Source organism: Corythoichthys intestinalis, chromosome 5 (genome assembly GCF_030265065.1).
Source record: "Corythoichthys intestinalis isolate RoL2023-P3 chromosome 5, ASM3026506v1, whole genome shotgun sequence".
In the NCBI taxonomy this organism is placed as follows: Eukaryota; Metazoa; Chordata; class Actinopteri; order Syngnathiformes; family Syngnathidae; genus Corythoichthys; species Corythoichthys intestinalis.
In genome coordinates, this window is record NC_080399.1 from 49649032 (window position 1) to 49665574 (window position 16543).

The 16543-nt window shown below is 39.4% G+C and overlaps 1 protein-coding gene across 2 annotated transcripts in view; it reads right to left on the bottom strand.

Annotated features, from left to right (window-relative positions):
* Window positions 1–16543, bottom strand: part of itpr2 (inositol 1,4,5-trisphosphate receptor, type 2) — a 147754-nt gene that overhangs the window by 92122 nt on the left and 39089 nt on the right. For both annotated transcript variants that reach the window (XM_057835807.1, XM_057835806.1), the window contains exons 11-26: window positions 14918–15069; window positions 13534–13633; window positions 13287–13447; window positions 12716–12857; window positions 9857–10015; window positions 8022–8194; window positions 7570–7689; window positions 7183–7365; window positions 6775–7026; window positions 6545–6692; window positions 3562–3709; window positions 1360–1547; window positions 1144–1270; window positions 988–1045; window positions 673–838; window positions 407–574 (exon numbers count right to left, since the gene is read on the bottom strand). In XM_057835807.1, the coding sequence (XP_057691790.1) occupies window positions 407–574; window positions 673–838; window positions 988–1045; window positions 1144–1270; window positions 1360–1547; window positions 3562–3709; window positions 6545–6692; window positions 6775–7026; window positions 7183–7365; window positions 7570–7689; window positions 8022–8194; window positions 9857–10015; window positions 12716–12857; window positions 13287–13447; window positions 13534–13633; window positions 14918–15069 (2445 nt within the window). The remainder of the gene's footprint in view (window positions 1–406; window positions 575–672; window positions 839–987; window positions 1046–1143; window positions 1271–1359; window positions 1548–3561; window positions 3710–6544; window positions 6693–6774; window positions 7027–7182; window positions 7366–7569; window positions 7690–8021; window positions 8195–9856; window positions 10016–12715; window positions 12858–13286; window positions 13448–13533; window positions 13634–14917; window positions 15070–16543) is intronic.

A 16543-nucleotide genomic window follows, 5' to 3' on the forward strand; every position in this document is an offset into this window, starting at 1 on the left:
CTGGTTGTGTAAATGACAAATTTAAACTGTATGAACTTGACTGGTCGAGGCAGATCGACTCAGGAGCGCCTTGTGGTGCTCCCGGGGGCGATTTCTTCCCAGCCGGCCAGCTTTCCTATTTTTTTTCCTCACTAAATGTACACTCGGTATATTCTTTTTGTTCCTGAATTATCATGTCATCATCTCCTGCTCATAAGAGAATTATAGAGCCTGTCAGAAGAAAAAAAAATCGACTTATTTTCTTCAGTTAACAAGGTGAAGAAAAATTGTGGAGGACAGACATTTTCTCCTAACACATGGTCATCACACACATTTTGAATTGCGAGACTTACACTCTGAAACTTCTTAGTCTTGAAAATACGGTATGTGTATCAGCTATGCAATATGAAGATTTCAGTATATTTACCTCCATGTTCTGTTCTTTGCCCTGCCTGACGCCAAGGTCTTCCCCGCTATACACTCCATTTTTCTCCACCCACAGTTCTGATTTCTCAACAGTTAGGCGCAGTTGGTCCAGGTCTGCCTTTATCTGTTTGTAGTTCTCCACATCCTGCTCTGAAACTAATAGTTGGACCTGGAAAAATATGCAGACACACATACACAGTAAGTTCACTATTACAATAGCAATCCGATTCACCTGACTTTACACAACTCGGCAAGAGTTCTGTGCACCTGTTTAAAGGCCTGCAGCACTTCAGCTCTCTGACTGAAGTGTTTGAAGATGAGCTGCAGTGAACCAGAGACCAGTGGAGCATAATCTTGCATCATGAGATGGATCAGAACCCTCAGAAAAGTTCGGCCACCTTCGTCATCGAGCTCCACTGCCCCTAACTCGGAGCTGAGATAAGCAGGAATTTTAAGTTTTCACCCACATTCACAGTGGTGTTCATATGTAAAAAGAGTCGAGCATTAAGCACCAAAGGAATCAAAATAAATTTTTTATCAGGTTTTAATGTTTGTTACACACTCACTGCCAATTCAACCTACCTCCCAGCAAACATGCTCTCTGCCTTAGTTGCAATCTCATCAATGTCTGGCTCAGGAGCTGAAGACAAAACAAGGTGGACAGCAATGTATTTAGAACAGAGAGGTCACGAGGCCAAAATACATTACGAGAAGAACACATTTTTTTAGGCGTCTTACATGGCATGATCAGGAGTATGTCAGATTGTGAAGCTGTATTCTCAGACATGCTCTTTTCTCCAAACTCTTTCTTGTAGATGGACAACAGATATGTGATCCTGTAATCCAGCCTCACACTCAGGATGAACTGCAAAATAAAGTGAGAACGCGATCGAAAAATCACGCAGATGAGCTTGCATCAGATAACTCCCTGGCCGTTCTCATGAGAGTGCTTACTTGGAGGATCTCTATGATCTTTAACTTGGTGTCCATCACCATGACATCCTCATTGTCCACAAACATGTGTCCTTTCCCGTAACGCAGCAAGGGAGACGTGTCAGGTAGGCCTTGTGGTACACCTTGACCCATCACCATCTGGGTCATCATTTCTCCAACACCGTGGATCGTACGGAGGACATTGTTACCTGGAGGAGACGACCATTTTCACATCTTTGGACATTTGTCCAGTATTTATTTACATAGTAAACATGTTCCAGCTGAGCCATTTGTTAACAAAAAGATTAATGCTTAAATGTTGTGATGCGCTAACCATCACACATCCTGGACTGATCACCAATCAGTCACAGAGGCTTGGTTCAGACCACAGGTCTTCATGTACCATTCCGTTTTTTTGTCACCTGTTTTTTGGGGTGCCCATTCGGACTGCCTTTTTCCTTTGAGCCCGTTCAAGTATTAAACATGTGCAATGACGCATGCTAAGCAAACTGACCCGCATGTGCAGAAGCATCAAAACAAATAAATACAGTGCCTCTTCTGAAGACGGTACACAAGAAAGCCCGCAAAGAGTTTGCTGAAGACATGTCAACAAAGCACATAAATTACTGGAACCATGTCCTATGGTCTGATGAGACGGGCGGGTTTTCTTGTGTACCGTCTTCAGAAGAGGCTTCCTCCTGGGGTGACAGCCATGCACACCAATTTGATGTTGAGTGCGGCGTATGGTCTGAGCACTAACAGGCTGACCCTCCCACCTCTTCAATCTCTGCTGCAATGCTGACAGCACTCCTGTAACGAGTTACATGACAATTTGGAGGGAAAATGACAAGCAGTACTCAATTTGGACATTTAGGAATGTACGTAGTTTCTAAGGGGTGTACTCACTTTTGTTGCCAGGGGTTTAGACAATAATGGCTATATTTGTAGTTATTTTGAGGAGAAAATAAATTAACTATTATATAAGCTGCACACAGACTACTTTTCATTGTGTCAAAGTATCATTTTGTCAGTGTTGTCCCATGAAAAGATATACTTAAATATCTGCAGAAATGCAAGGGGTGTACTCACTTTTCTGATACACTGCACATATGCTGGCTCTTTATTATTGAATAACAAAAAGAGGACTCAAATAAAAGACATAAATAATCCCATTTTACTCTTTTATTCAAAGTAGTATGTATTGATACAAGAACGCATACACGCACTGTGCTTGCATGACACAGACACATACGGTCAGATTGGCCAAACTCTTGGCCATGTAAGGAATATTGAAATATTGCTCTTTTGGTCCTTTTTTGGTCCACTCTTTGCTGATGTAATTGCTGTATGAATTTTAATTTGGGAAACTCGATAGTTCAGACCGCTGCCACATTTTGAAAAATGTGGCCCAAATCGGATTTAAAACCTCATGTGAAAACTAACTAGATCGGATTTGAAATGGTCCACTCCTATGACACATACTTGTCAAGTTGTACGGTTTCGGTGTAATTTGTACAAGTGAGCACTGATTTTTAAATGTGTACGACTTACGTTCAAAAGCTATACGTTTTTCGTGCGTTACATTTTTTTTTCACCGTTCGGATTTTGTCACCATCTCGGCAAAGAGACAATGTGTGTTACTATGCGTTACTATGTTGGTTGAATGACGCGAGAAAAGTCAGAGACACGGAGAGAGAAGAGTGTTTGTTGTGACGCTGTAGCAAGTCAAACTGAATTGCGAGCTGAAGTGCCGTGAAGTGCAGCCATCAAGACATGATAGAAATTGCCAAAGTGCTACATACTTTAAAATTATAACAAAAGTCACTGTTAAATTTTAGTAATCATGATGTAGCTGAAGATATTATTTAGATATAAATTCATGTTATTTTAAAAAATGAGTTTTATTTTTGTTTCATATTGAACGCTATATACAACGTTGTAAGATTAGTCACCAATTTGTAAGGGTATACGTCATTATTTGTAAGATTGTCAACGGCCTCGGGTTGACTGGTATGCCTATGCGACTTGTCCCATTCAGACCGTTAATTAATGGCTTACTCAAGTCGGAAAAACACAAAAAAATTGGATTTGTGCATTATGACCTCCAGTATGAACCTAGCATAGCATAGCATTCACACTGTCATTTTATGGTAACTGAGCCCACACGGACTGCAATCAAGTTAGGCGAATGTACCACTGCACACTGAATGTAGGAACACCCACCCGCCTCTGGACTTTTGTTGAGCTTGTCCAACACCCGCTCACTTTCATGAACAATGTCCAGTATGGCCAGTAGAGTGCGTGTGAGTCGTAGGAGCTCACTAAAGCTATAAAAACCAAAGTACACCAGGTTACGAGCCAGATTCACCACCTAAAGGAGAGAAAGTAAAACCATTCAAGAATGTACAGTGAGAATGTATTATTTTTAGATGACAAACTGTAAGGGGATGTATTACTCTAATAATGGCCTGACACAAATAAATACATTTGCTTTGACAATAATTAGTTTGAGGGGTTTTGGCCCTCACAACAATCCCTTTGACGGCTGGACAGACCACAATCATACTGGTGGCTGATCTTCAATATTTTTGGTATGCAAATGCACAGTGACCTGGAAATCTGATCCACACTTTAATTATTTGAAATGCTCATGTGTACCACTTACAGTATGTACACTATCGGTGGGAACCTCTTGGTACCTCACCATACGATATGGTACGATTTGCGATACAAAGCTCACGATACCGATCTCATGATATGGCGATACAACAATTAGCGATATATTGGTCAGGAAATCATTCTGGGATATTCTACAAAACAACTAATAAACATAAAACCAAGCTCTTTTCATCCTTCTGCTCTAAGTACATCATTAGTAGACATCCAACTCATTTGAACTGGTAGGGTGGCAGCGAATGAACCCCTCCCACTTCTAGCAGCCCCCTCCCACTTCTATACACTGCTGACCAAAAGTATTGGCACCCCTGCAATTCTGTCAAGAAAATGCTCAATTTTTCCCAGAAAATGACTGGAATTACAAATGCTTTGGTAGTATTATTTATTTTGCTTGCAATGAAAAAACACAAAGGAGAATGGAAAAAAAACTTTAACCCTTATCATTTTACACAAAACTCCAAAAATGGGTCCGACAAAAGTATTGGTACCCTCAGCTTATTACTTTGGAGCACAACCTTCAGACAAAGTAACTGCAAACAACCGCTTCCAGTATCCATCAATGAGTTTCTTACAATGCTCTGCTGGAATTTTAGACCATTCTTCTTTGGCCAACTACTCCAGGTCTCAGATTTGAAGGGCCTTCTCCAAACTGCCATTTTCAGATCTCGCCACAGGTGTTCTATGGGATTCAGGTCTGGACTCATTGCTGGCCACTTTAGAAGTCTCCAGTGCTTTCTCTCAAATCATTTTGTAGTGCTTTTGAAGTGTGTTTTGGTCATTGCCCTGCTTAAAGAAGACCCAGTTTTCTCGCACTGGGCCCACATTATGCTTAAAATTTGTTGGTAGTCTTCAGACTTCATAATGCCATGTACACAGTCAAGCAGCCCAGTGTCAGAGGCAGCAAAGCAACCCCAAGACATCAGGGAACCTCCGCCATGTTGGACTGTGGGGACCATGTTCTTTTCTTGGAAGGCCTCGTTTTTTTTGTTTTTTTCTGTAAACTCTATGTTGATGCCTTTTCCTAAAAAGCTCTACTTTTGTCTCATCTGACCAGAGAACATTCATCCAAAATGTCTTTGACTTTTTCAGGTAAGTTTTGGCAAACTCCAGCCTGGCTTTTTTATGTCCCTGGGTCAGAAGGGGGTCTTCCTGGGTATCCTACCACAAAGTCCCTTTTCATTCAGACACCGACGGATAGTACGGGTTGACACTGTTGCACCCTCGGACTGCAGGACAGCTTGAACTTGTTTGGATGTTAGTTAAGGTTCTTTATCCACCATCCGCACAATCTTTCGTTGAACATCTCTCGTCAATTTTTCTTTTCTGTCCACATCTAGGGAGGTTAGCCACAGTGCCAGGGGCTTTACACTTATTGATGACACCGCGCACGGTAGACACAGGAACATTCAGGTCTTTGGAGATGGACTTGTAGTCTTGAGATTGCCCATGCTTCCTCATAATTTTGCCTTATCAAATCCTTAGACGTTTCTTTGCTCTTCTTTTCTCCATGCTCAAAGTGGTACACACAAGGACACAGGACAGAGGTTGAGTCAACTTTAATCCATTTTAACTGGCTGCAATTGTGATTTAGTTATTGCCACCACCTGTTCTGTACCACAGTGAAGTAACAGGTGCAGTTAATTACACAAATTAGAGAAGCATCACATGATTTTTCAAAGTGTGCCAATACTTTTGCCCGGCCCATTTGTGGAGTTTTGTGTAAAATGATAATGATTTTTTTTTTCTGATTCTTTTTTGTGTTTTTTCTTTGCAAGCAAAATATCTGAAGATATTACTACCAAAGCATTTGTAATTGTAATAATTTTCTGGGAGAAATTGGGTATTGTCTGACAGGATTGCAGGGGTGCCAACACTTTTGGCCAGAAGTGTAGCTGTCAGTGGAAGCCAGTGCCAGGCAACGAGGTAATTTGTTGAATTTTAGTAAGTTTTTCTTCATTTTGGGGCATTTCATGGGTCACTTCCTGTTGATTTTGGGTTACAGAACAGGGAGTGACCTGGGAATGAATAGGCAGTGACTCAAATTCAACAGGAAGTGACCCGCAAATGCCCTACAATGAACAGAAAGGGACCTGTAAATGCCCCAAAAATCGGAAAGAGTGACCATGAATGATCTAATTTTGAACGAATGTTTATTCGCCCTTCCCAGTCTTAATGAATTGGGCGTCAAGCGCCGTCAATGGCAGCCAAAGAGTTAACTGAGACACTATTATGGTGTTTTTTTGTTTGTTTTTTTTTTTTTGTTTTTTTTAAACATTGACACCTTTTTAAAACGATATATCGATTCCTGGCATGAGCATACTGATAACCTTTTGGGATGCAAAGTATCATGATATATAACCATTCTGATATTTTGTCACACCCCACCCCTAATGTACACTCTTGACAATAAAACATTAAATGCATTACACAGTAGTTCCTTTGCAAAGATGTGTTGGCTATTCTAAAAATAATGCTGTACATTGTACAGTATTTATAGATTATGATTTACAATGTATAAACTTTATTCTACCTCTAGAGTGAGTTCATTCTTGTCTTTTTCCCCAAATGGAAAAGGCTGGCTGACCACATGTTTGAGGTATTCTTCAACAAACTCCATAGTGGGGGCAAACTTCCTCTTCATCTCCTCTCTTGAGGAATCTGCTGACTCGTATTCAAAACTACAAAGAAGCACAATATTGAAGGGAGAGGTCATAAGTTTGTTTGCAAAGGGATGTGATTGATTAGATGTCGGATGCTCACTCGTGGATGGTGATCTTGGATGGGATCTCAGTCCAGAGCCGAGCATAGCGCACAGGAACAACAGCTTCTTGTGGGTCACGGTCCACATGCATATGTAACATGAGGCGACAGAAAGAGGCTCGTAGGTTGTAGGGCAGGCAGTCGTCAAACATGCAGCGCAAGATAAGATCCACAGGAAGCTGAGAGGAAATCTGATTGATGGCAAGATACTGTCGGTCCAGGCACATCTTAGCAAACAGGTTCAGCTGATACCTGACAATAGGAAATGAATAAGTGGTTGGAAAAAAGCTAGTAGTCTACAAAAAAAAAAAAAAAAAAAACCTCACTCGAGTGCTTTTTTTAAGAAAACATTTCGCCATAGGGCAAAAAAGTTTTAGCACATTTGGGAAGTAACAGCAATAAGGAAACCTGTAGTAGGTGGTGATATCTACATCCATCTTATGATTGCCTTTAGCATCCTGAGCCAGATGGCGGATGGATTTGCCATGAGGCTCCTTGTGGCTGTCGATCCAATAGAGCCAAACCTCCTCGTCTTCGCCATCTTCCTGCATCAGAGGGGGCTCCAGGGGGGTCTCGGCATTAGGGATTAGTCTGGATGTGGGGAATGTGACAAAGAGCAGTTGTAACTACAACATAATGTGACAGCAGGCTGATTTAGTCACTGAAAATGTTAGTTACAAAAGGAGACACAGACAGTAGTGGATTTTTTTTTGCCAATAAACATGTTCAGTATATACACAAGTAAAAATGGAAACTCTCATTGAAGTAGTATAATCACCTCGTTGTATGACTCACCTTGTCTGGATAAGGATATCTGCGTTGGCAGGGTTAAGCATAAATTTGCAAATAAGCTCCTGTGTGACAGGGATAGCAGTCTTATTGGACACACAAAGATCTGATAGGTAATCCAGGAATCTAGAGGAATAAAGCACATATAGTGTAGTTCAACAGTAAAGTTTAAAGTTCATAAACGAGTTCAAAGAAAGCCCTATCAAATGGCCTTGAGGTCATAAACTTAATTGAGGTGAGAAGTCTTTTGTTCAAAGTGAGATTTTCTGGACCATTTATGTGTTTTACAAAGAAAATTTTGCAGATGTCTTTTAAGCATCTTAGTATATTATGACTAATTTGACATGACTTAATGTGAATGAACGTACACAGCAAATTGAGAAGCCAATTGTTTCATTTGTTCTTTTTCGCACGGTAACTTGTAATCTGAGAGGTGAATATGCACAGTAGAAAATTACCTGGGCTCTCGATTCCGTCTGAGAAGGCTGACAAATGTCTCAATCTCTCTGGCTGTGATGTGCTTTTCCAGCAGCTTGCGGTTATTGTGCAGTAGAGCAGTGATGGTATCCTCAGCCAGAATCTCATACCCAATTTGCGACTGCATGATGGAGAACTTTTTTGCTATGTACTCCTAAGCGGCAGAATTAATACATTTTCATTAATAAGACAATAGTTGGAGAAAAGAACAGTTGGTTTCATACACTACTGGCTAAAAGTATTGGCACCCCTGCAATTCTGTCAGATAATGCCCAATTTCTTCCAGAAAATGATTGCAATTACAAATACTTAGGTAGTAATATCTTCATTGAATGAAAAAGTGTTTTTAATCAAATCATCATCATTTTACACAAACATTAAAAATGGGCCCGACCAAAGTATTTGCACCCTTTGAAAAATCATGTGATGCTTCTCTAATTTGTGTAATTAACAGCACCTGTTATTAACCTGTGGCACATAACAGATGGTGGCAATAACTAAATCACACTTGCAGCTAGTTAAAATGGATTTAAGTTGACTCAACCCCTGTCCTGTGTGTACCACATTGAGCATGAAGAAAAGAAACAAGACCAAAAAACATTCTGAGGACTTGATATACAAAATTGTGAGGAAGCATGGGCAATCTCAAGGCTACAAGTCCATCTCCAAAGACCTTGATGTTCCTGTGTCTACCGTGCACATTGTCATCAATAAGTGTAAAGCCCATGGCACTGTGGCTAACCTCCCTATACTGTATGTGAACGGCAAAGAAAAATTGAGGAGATTTCAACAAAAGATTGTGCGGATGGTGGATAAAGAACCTCGACTAACATCCAAACACCTTGAAACTGTCCTGCAGTCTGAGGGTACACCAGTGTCAACCCGTACTATCTGTCAGTTTCTGGATGCAAAGGCACTCTATGGTAGGATACCCAGGAAGACCCCACTTCTGACCCAGAGACATAAAAAGCCAGGCTGGAGTTTGCCAAAACTTACCTGAGAAAGCCAAAAACGATTTGGAAGAATGTTCTCTGGTCAGATGAGACAAAACTAAGGCCTTTTGGGAAAAGGCATCAACATAGAGTTTACAGGGGGAAAAAACGCGGCCTTCAAAGAAAAGAACACAGTTCCAATCATTTTCTGGGAGAAAGTGAGTAATATCTGACAGAATTGCAGGGGTGCCAATACTTTTGGCCAGCAGTGTAATTGATATTTTTGATCAACAAAACCACGAGATGACGAAAACACAGTTGTGCTACCTCTCCAATTAAATAACGTTATATATTTCCCTAATTGTTCATCAATTTTAAACACATCTATAATTAGTGGTATTAACCCCCATTAAAATAAATTTTAAAGGCAGACTTGCAAATCTATTACCGAAATACTGTACAATACTTTTTTAAATCGATCGTGAAAAGTCAACTCGTTACTTTTTTTGAATGACACTATTATTGCTTTTGGTCAGTAAAAAGGCAAATGAGATACAAACTCAGCCTAAGTAATAACACAGTATGAGCTACATGGCTATACGTTTTGCAATACCCTTCTTTAAGTGGGAATAACATAAAATTCCATCACATCATTTAAAAATGAAGGTTTACTATTCCACTAACAAATGTAACATTTACAGTGCTGGGGGAAAAAAGACAATATGTAAGATATCAGTTCTGTTGTTACTGCCATATGTACAGCAATGTGTGATCACAACAAATATATTTCTAGACAGTCTGGCAGAGTTTGTACAAAACATTCTAGTTTCCTTAGTTGGGTGAATGTGCATGAACACAACGGGAAGACCACCAGTGAAACGTGCCTGATTTTTGCGATAGTCTTGCTGGGAGTGTCGCAGCACTCTATAGCAGAGTCTCAGCATATACTTGAAGTGGGAATAGCGCTGGTCTCCTAAATCTTCCAACTTTAACATGGGGCCATCACCCTGGTCTGTGAATGGAGCTTTGAGGATACCAAAAATCTGAAATGCAGAGACCCCTATGATTCAACTTGGCTTACAACTTAGAGACACAAATCAATTTCCAATATTTTGAACCATTTCATGGGTCGAAATGGAAGTGTGCCCTGGTTGAGTTGTTTTATCTGTATAGTTTGTTTTTTTAAGTTAAATCTGCAAAAAGTAGGGTTTGAACTTGATCACAGAATGACATCGTACCGCGCCTTATTATGCAACCTACCCTCGTCGTTCTCTCTCCACGCCCACTAATATCGGACCGCGGAGAAATGCTATTGGGAGGTTGCTAATTCCTGGTTCTAAAATGTGCCACGTTAAACATAGAGTATATAAATAAAGCATCATTTAAATCTAGACATACACATGTTCTGTGGTTTAGTAAAATACTTTTGTCACACGACCAGTTCCTGTTTTTCCCTGCTGCTGTTTGTCGTCTGGCTGGTCAAGGGGCACTTTTCCTGGCTTGCACGCCAGCAGGAGCAGGCCTCCTCGCCTGGTTCTCAATTTACTTATTTTTCCCCTCCTTATTGCCTGTCAGTCACCCTTGGACACCTAAAACATGACCTCCAGGCATAGACTTCATAATATACGTGTATATTATTTATATACACATATATATATATATACACACATATATATACACACATATATATATATACACATATATATACACATATACACATATATATACACACACACACATATATATATACATACATATATATACCTATAAATACATTAGTGCTGTCAAATTTATCGCGTTAACGGGCGGTAATTAATTTTTTCATTAATCACGTTATTATATTTGACGTATTGTGGCGAACAACCTGGGGAAGAATGACAGGTGTTGATCATTTTCTTAACACGCTTAATTGAACACAACACAGTTCATTCTGTATACCATTTGCAGCCACCACCTACAGTCATTGTTGCCCAACTTCCCATCATGCATTTGGGCGGAACAGTGAAGTCGCTACAGTATCATTTAGTGAAAGCAGAACCAAAATAATATTCCTATCTCTAAAAAAAAAATAATGTTCACAAAAAGAAAAGTGCTCAACGCAAAGAGAACTGGCATTCCCAATCAAAATAGCTATGCAAAATACACGTAAAACTTACTCAGACTTTGCCTTGGCTAGATCTCTAATTTAAAACTCGCTATTGACACCTTGTGGTGTATTTCAATCACTACCTTACGTAGTTAAAGACACTGTGGAAGAACGGCAGGGAGCCCATGTGACGTCCCGCTCAGCGACGTTGGTGTTGGTTGGTGTTATACTTATATAGCGCTTTTCCACCTTTCAAGGCGCTCAAAGCGCTTTACACTATCTCGCCATCAACAATGGCGAGCTATTAGTTTATTTTTTGACTGAAAATTTTACAAATGTTATTAAAACGAAAACATTAAGACAGGTTTTAATAGAAAACTTGTACTCAAGTTTATCTTTTAAGATCGACAAGTCTTTCTATCCGTGAATCCCTTGAACAGAAAGAATGGTAATCATGTTAATGCCACGTTGTGGACTTATTGTTATAAACAAATACACTACTTATGAGTGGAGAACAGGAGGGGTTCTTAAAAAATAACTAAGAGCCGAAATATTTACTAGTTGGTAATGTATCAAATACTTATTTCATGCAGTTAAATACAAATTTATTATTTAAAAATCATACAACTTGATTTTCTGGGTTTTTGTATTAGCTTCCGTCCCTCACAGTTGAAGAGAACTTATGATACAAATTACAGACCTCCACATGCTTTGCAAGTGGGGAAACCAGCAAAATCCTCAGTGTATCAAATACTTGTTCTCCCCACTGTATACATACATATATACAGACCTCCACATGCTTTGCAAGTGGGAAAACCAGCAAAATCGGCAGTGTATCAAATACTTGCTCTCCCCACTGTATACATACATATATAATGTACATTATGAAGTCTACACTCCAGACTTGACGCACCATGTGAGTGTGTTAGCATCAAGTGAAAAAAATGTTTTGGCTATGTATAAACAAACATTTTGGAACCAGGAAGTCATGGCGAATGCTGGGCTCCTGACTGAAACCCGTGAAGCCAAGTGAGTGTTTTATTTTTTTTAATAATTATAATATATTATAATATAATAATAGATATCATTGAAGAACGATTGTAGTCTGCATTTCCGCTATGTGTCAAAGTCACGACACACATTGCAAACTCCCACAGTCTTCCACCGACACATCCAATGCACCAACAGACAATCAAAGCAAAGAGTTGGAAATGTAATGTTGAATATTTGTAGATGTGCCCAACAATTAACTCGCAAATAATTCAGAGTGTACCCCATCTACTGCCCATAGTTAGCTGGGATAGGCTACAGCTCTCCCGCGACCCTCATGATAGTAAGCAGCTAAGAAGATGAATGAACTTTTGTAGAACTCCAAACCAAGCAGACCAACTAGGATAAAGCCATTCTGGGCAGTTTTAACTCAAATTGTCATGCAAACATGGTAAAATGGCGTTCAATTATATAAAAAAATGATAAAACAATGCTTAAAAAGAACTTAGAGCAATATTAAATAATGTGCATGTTGTAGTGGAAGTGTAGTTTGCAGGAGTGTAGCAAGATAGAATTGGTAAATTGAATTTTGCTGTTAAACACACAATATTAAAACAACACGTTAAATATCGTGAGTGTTTGTAACTACTGAGATATTAGTGACAACCTGAGCGAGGATGTTCTGTTCTCTCATCAGTTTTTGCCTCTCTCGGTTGGGGTTGGAGGTGACCACAGACAGAACCTCTTGACCATTGTTTGGAACCACACATACAAAGAAAATCAGGTCCTCTAGTAGCTTAGTCACAAACCTGCAAATGATGGCAAGGTACAAAAACATGAAATCATGAGTTGTAGACACAAGTTTTTGATTTTACTTCACAGGTTTCAAAGTAAATCATGTGCATCAACTTCATGTGTCTCTCTAAAATATCAAAAATTTACAAAGACTTCAGTTCAAAAAATGTTGAGATGTTGCAAGCAATTTTTGTTATACACCCTTCTTTTCAAACAAATAATATACAGTGGTAGAAATACTTTTTTTCTTTACTGTTTTCTAGTTTCAGAATGTGTCTTGTCCTCAGTCTGGCCGTAATTTTTTTAACCGACTAGCGCCAGACCGACAAGCAATTTATACAGGGATGCAGACTCATAATGCCCCTACCAAGGAAACCAGAATTATATTGTGGCCAGTGACAAAAATGGGTTTGGCACCACTCTTCGACTTGACTTTACCTTACCTCCTTTCATTCTGAGCGATGTTTCCATATTGAAGCTTTCTCACGGTGGCCTCAAGAACTTTGTTGGCATCATTGGCATAGTCCAAGTCCCTGACTTCGGATAGGGGAACGGACACAATAGCAAAAGCTTCCTTATCCTCTTTAGTAGAGCAGGTGCCAATCTATTGAGACAGTCAAAGGAAATGTCCAAGTAATTTATCTGAGTTTAGTTTGCGCTAATTGTTTGTGTGAGCAAAACTACGGAAACCTTGAGCATGACTTGACGCTCCTCTTCTGCATCAATGGGCACGTTGGTGCTTGTCACCCATGTGTTGGTGCACAGGTGCCTGAGCCTCACATAAGAGTTTCTGTAGAAAAAAAGTTAAAAACCAGATCAGCACTTGGCACAACACAAGTTTTTATTTGTTTACAAGCAGAGGTGGGTAGAGTAGCCAGAAAATTTACTCAAGTAAGAGTAGCTTTACTTCAAAACAATATTACTCAAATAAGAGTAAAAAATGTACTCAAGTAAAAACGTATCCAGTGAAAAGAATACTCAAGTAATGAGTAACATTTTGAGTAACTGCTTATTTTTGTTAGATTTTTTTTTTTTTTTTTTAAACAATGGTATTTTTTTTCTCTCAGAACAAACTTATCTATATGAACTGTTATGATGATACTGTACAATAACCCATTACATCACCACATTAAACCAAATAACAAAAATATATCATTAAAGAAAGAAAAAAAACAGTAATGAAGCATTATTCGTCCAAAGAGCATGAGTGTCCTGCCCTCCAGTAGAGAAAATAGTTCCTAGTTTGAATAGTGAATACTGTAGTTCCTTCACAGTTACAATTAAATAATTAAATAAAATTAAATTAAAAGGATCATATCTCCGGTTTTCCGTGGTTCATCGGTGCCAAATAAAAACTGGGAGAGAGTTTTTTTAAATCTGCGCTTTCGATTAACGTTGAGGGCAGCGCTCTGTGTCAAATACTTAATTTGTTACGGGGCTTAAAAATGCGTGATTCAACAGGCTTGCGTGATCATAGAACGGCAAGCTTGCGTCGGATTGGACTAATGGAGTCATGTGGTTATTTTTGCAATGTCTCATTGGTGAAATTTGCAGTGCTACTCTAGGCAATAGCATTGCTAGCAAAAACTAAAAATTAACCCTAATATGTAGAATAAAGAGAAAAATGTAACGACTCTTGTGTAGCCCATAGTAGCGGGGTAAGAGTAGAGTTTTTTTTCTTCACAAATCTACTCAAGTAAAAAGCATGGCTTAGTAAAGCTACTCTTAGAAGTACATTTTTCTCAAAAAGTTACCCAAGTAAATTTAAGGGAGTACATGTAACGCGGTACTACGCACTTCTGTTTACAAGTGACTAAAATACAGAACTACTTTAAGAAGACAGAGTAGAACTATTTCAAGAAGACACAGAACTATTTAAACTACAGATGATGTGGAAATTTGCACATTTTGATTTTGAAATCATAATAATCATCATTTATTTTCAATTGTCCAGACAATTAAAAATGTGTCGAACTTTTTAATTCACAAAATTTCTTGAACTAAAACTTCTCATGGTAAATGTACTATACAGTATATCTTGAATATAACTTCAGTTTACTCATAAGATACTAACCTGGGCACCAGACAGTCAGCCCGTTGCAGTGTGGTGGCATCCAGCTCAAAGAGGGAGGCTAGGTCACTGCCATGCTTGACTGAAACAAGTGTAAAAGCTATCTTGTCTGCTGCTTGATGCTTTCTCTTGCAATACACAGCGTCAGTCTCATTCTGTAGCAACAATCACAAACATTTATTGGTGAAAATATATTTTGGTAGATTCTGAGGAAATTGCATCATTGATAGTACTCGAATATTGCATTAGGTACACTGCTGGCCAAAAGTATTGGCACCCCTGCAATTCTGTCAGATAATGCTCAATTTCTCCCAGAAAATGATTGTAATTTCAAATGCTTTGGTAGTAATATCTTCACTTCGTTGGAAATAAAGAAATACAAAAGAGAATGAAAAAAATTTTAATCATTATCATTTCAAACCCTAAAAATGGGCCAGACAAAAGTATTGACACCCTTTGAAAATCATGTGATGCTTCTCTAATTTGTGTAATTAACAGCACCTGTTATTTACCTCTGGCACATATCAGGTGGTGGATATAACTAAAATCTCACTTGCAGCCAGTTAAAATGGATTAAAGTTGACTCACTCTCTGTCTTGTGTCCTTGTGTGTACCACATTGAGCATGGAGAAAAGAAAGAAGACCAAATAACTCAAGGAAGCATAGGCAAGGCTACAAGTCCATCTCCAAAGACCTGAATGTTCCTGTGTCTACCGTGCACGGTGTCATCAATAAGTGTAAAGCCCATGGCACTGTGGGTAACCTCCCTAGATGAGGACGGAAAACAAAAACTGACGAGAGATTTCAATGAAAGATTGTGCCGATGGTGGATCAAGGACCTCGACTAACATCCAAACAAGTTCAAGCTGTCCTGCAGTCCGAGGGTGCAACAGTGTCAACCCGTACTATCCTTCGGCGTCTGAATGAAAAGGGACTCTATGGTATGATACCCAGGAAGACCCCACTTCTCACCCAGAGACATAAAAAAGCCAGGCTGGAGTTTGCCAAAACTTACCTGAGAAAGCCAAAAACGTTTGGGAAGAATGTTCTCTGGTCAGATGAGACAAAAGTAGAGCTTTTTGAGAAAAGGCATCAACATAGAGTTTACATGAAAAAAAACCCAAAAAAACGAGGCCTTCAAAGAAAAGAACACGGTCGCCTCAGTCAAACATGACGGAGGTTCCCTGATGTTTTGGGGTTGCTTTGATGCCTCTGGAACTGAACTGCTTTACCGTGTGCATGGCATTATGAAGTCTGAAGACTACCAACAAATTTTTCAGCATAATGTAGGGCCCAGTGCGAGAAAGCTGGGTCTCCCTCAGTGGTCATGGGTCTTCCAGCAGGACAATAGCCCAAAACACACTTCAAAAACCACTAGAAAATGGTTTGAGAGAAAGAACTGGAGACTTTTAAAGTGGCCAGTAATGAATCCAGACCTGAATCCCATAGAACTCCTGTGGAGAGATCTGAAAATGGCGGTTTGGACAAGGCACCCTTCAAATCTCAGAGACCTGGAGCAGTTGGCCAAAGAAAAATTGGTCTAAAATTCCAGCAAAGCATTGTAAGAAGCTCATTAATAGATACCAGAAGCAGTTGTTCGCAGTTATTTCTTCTAAAGGTTGTGCTACC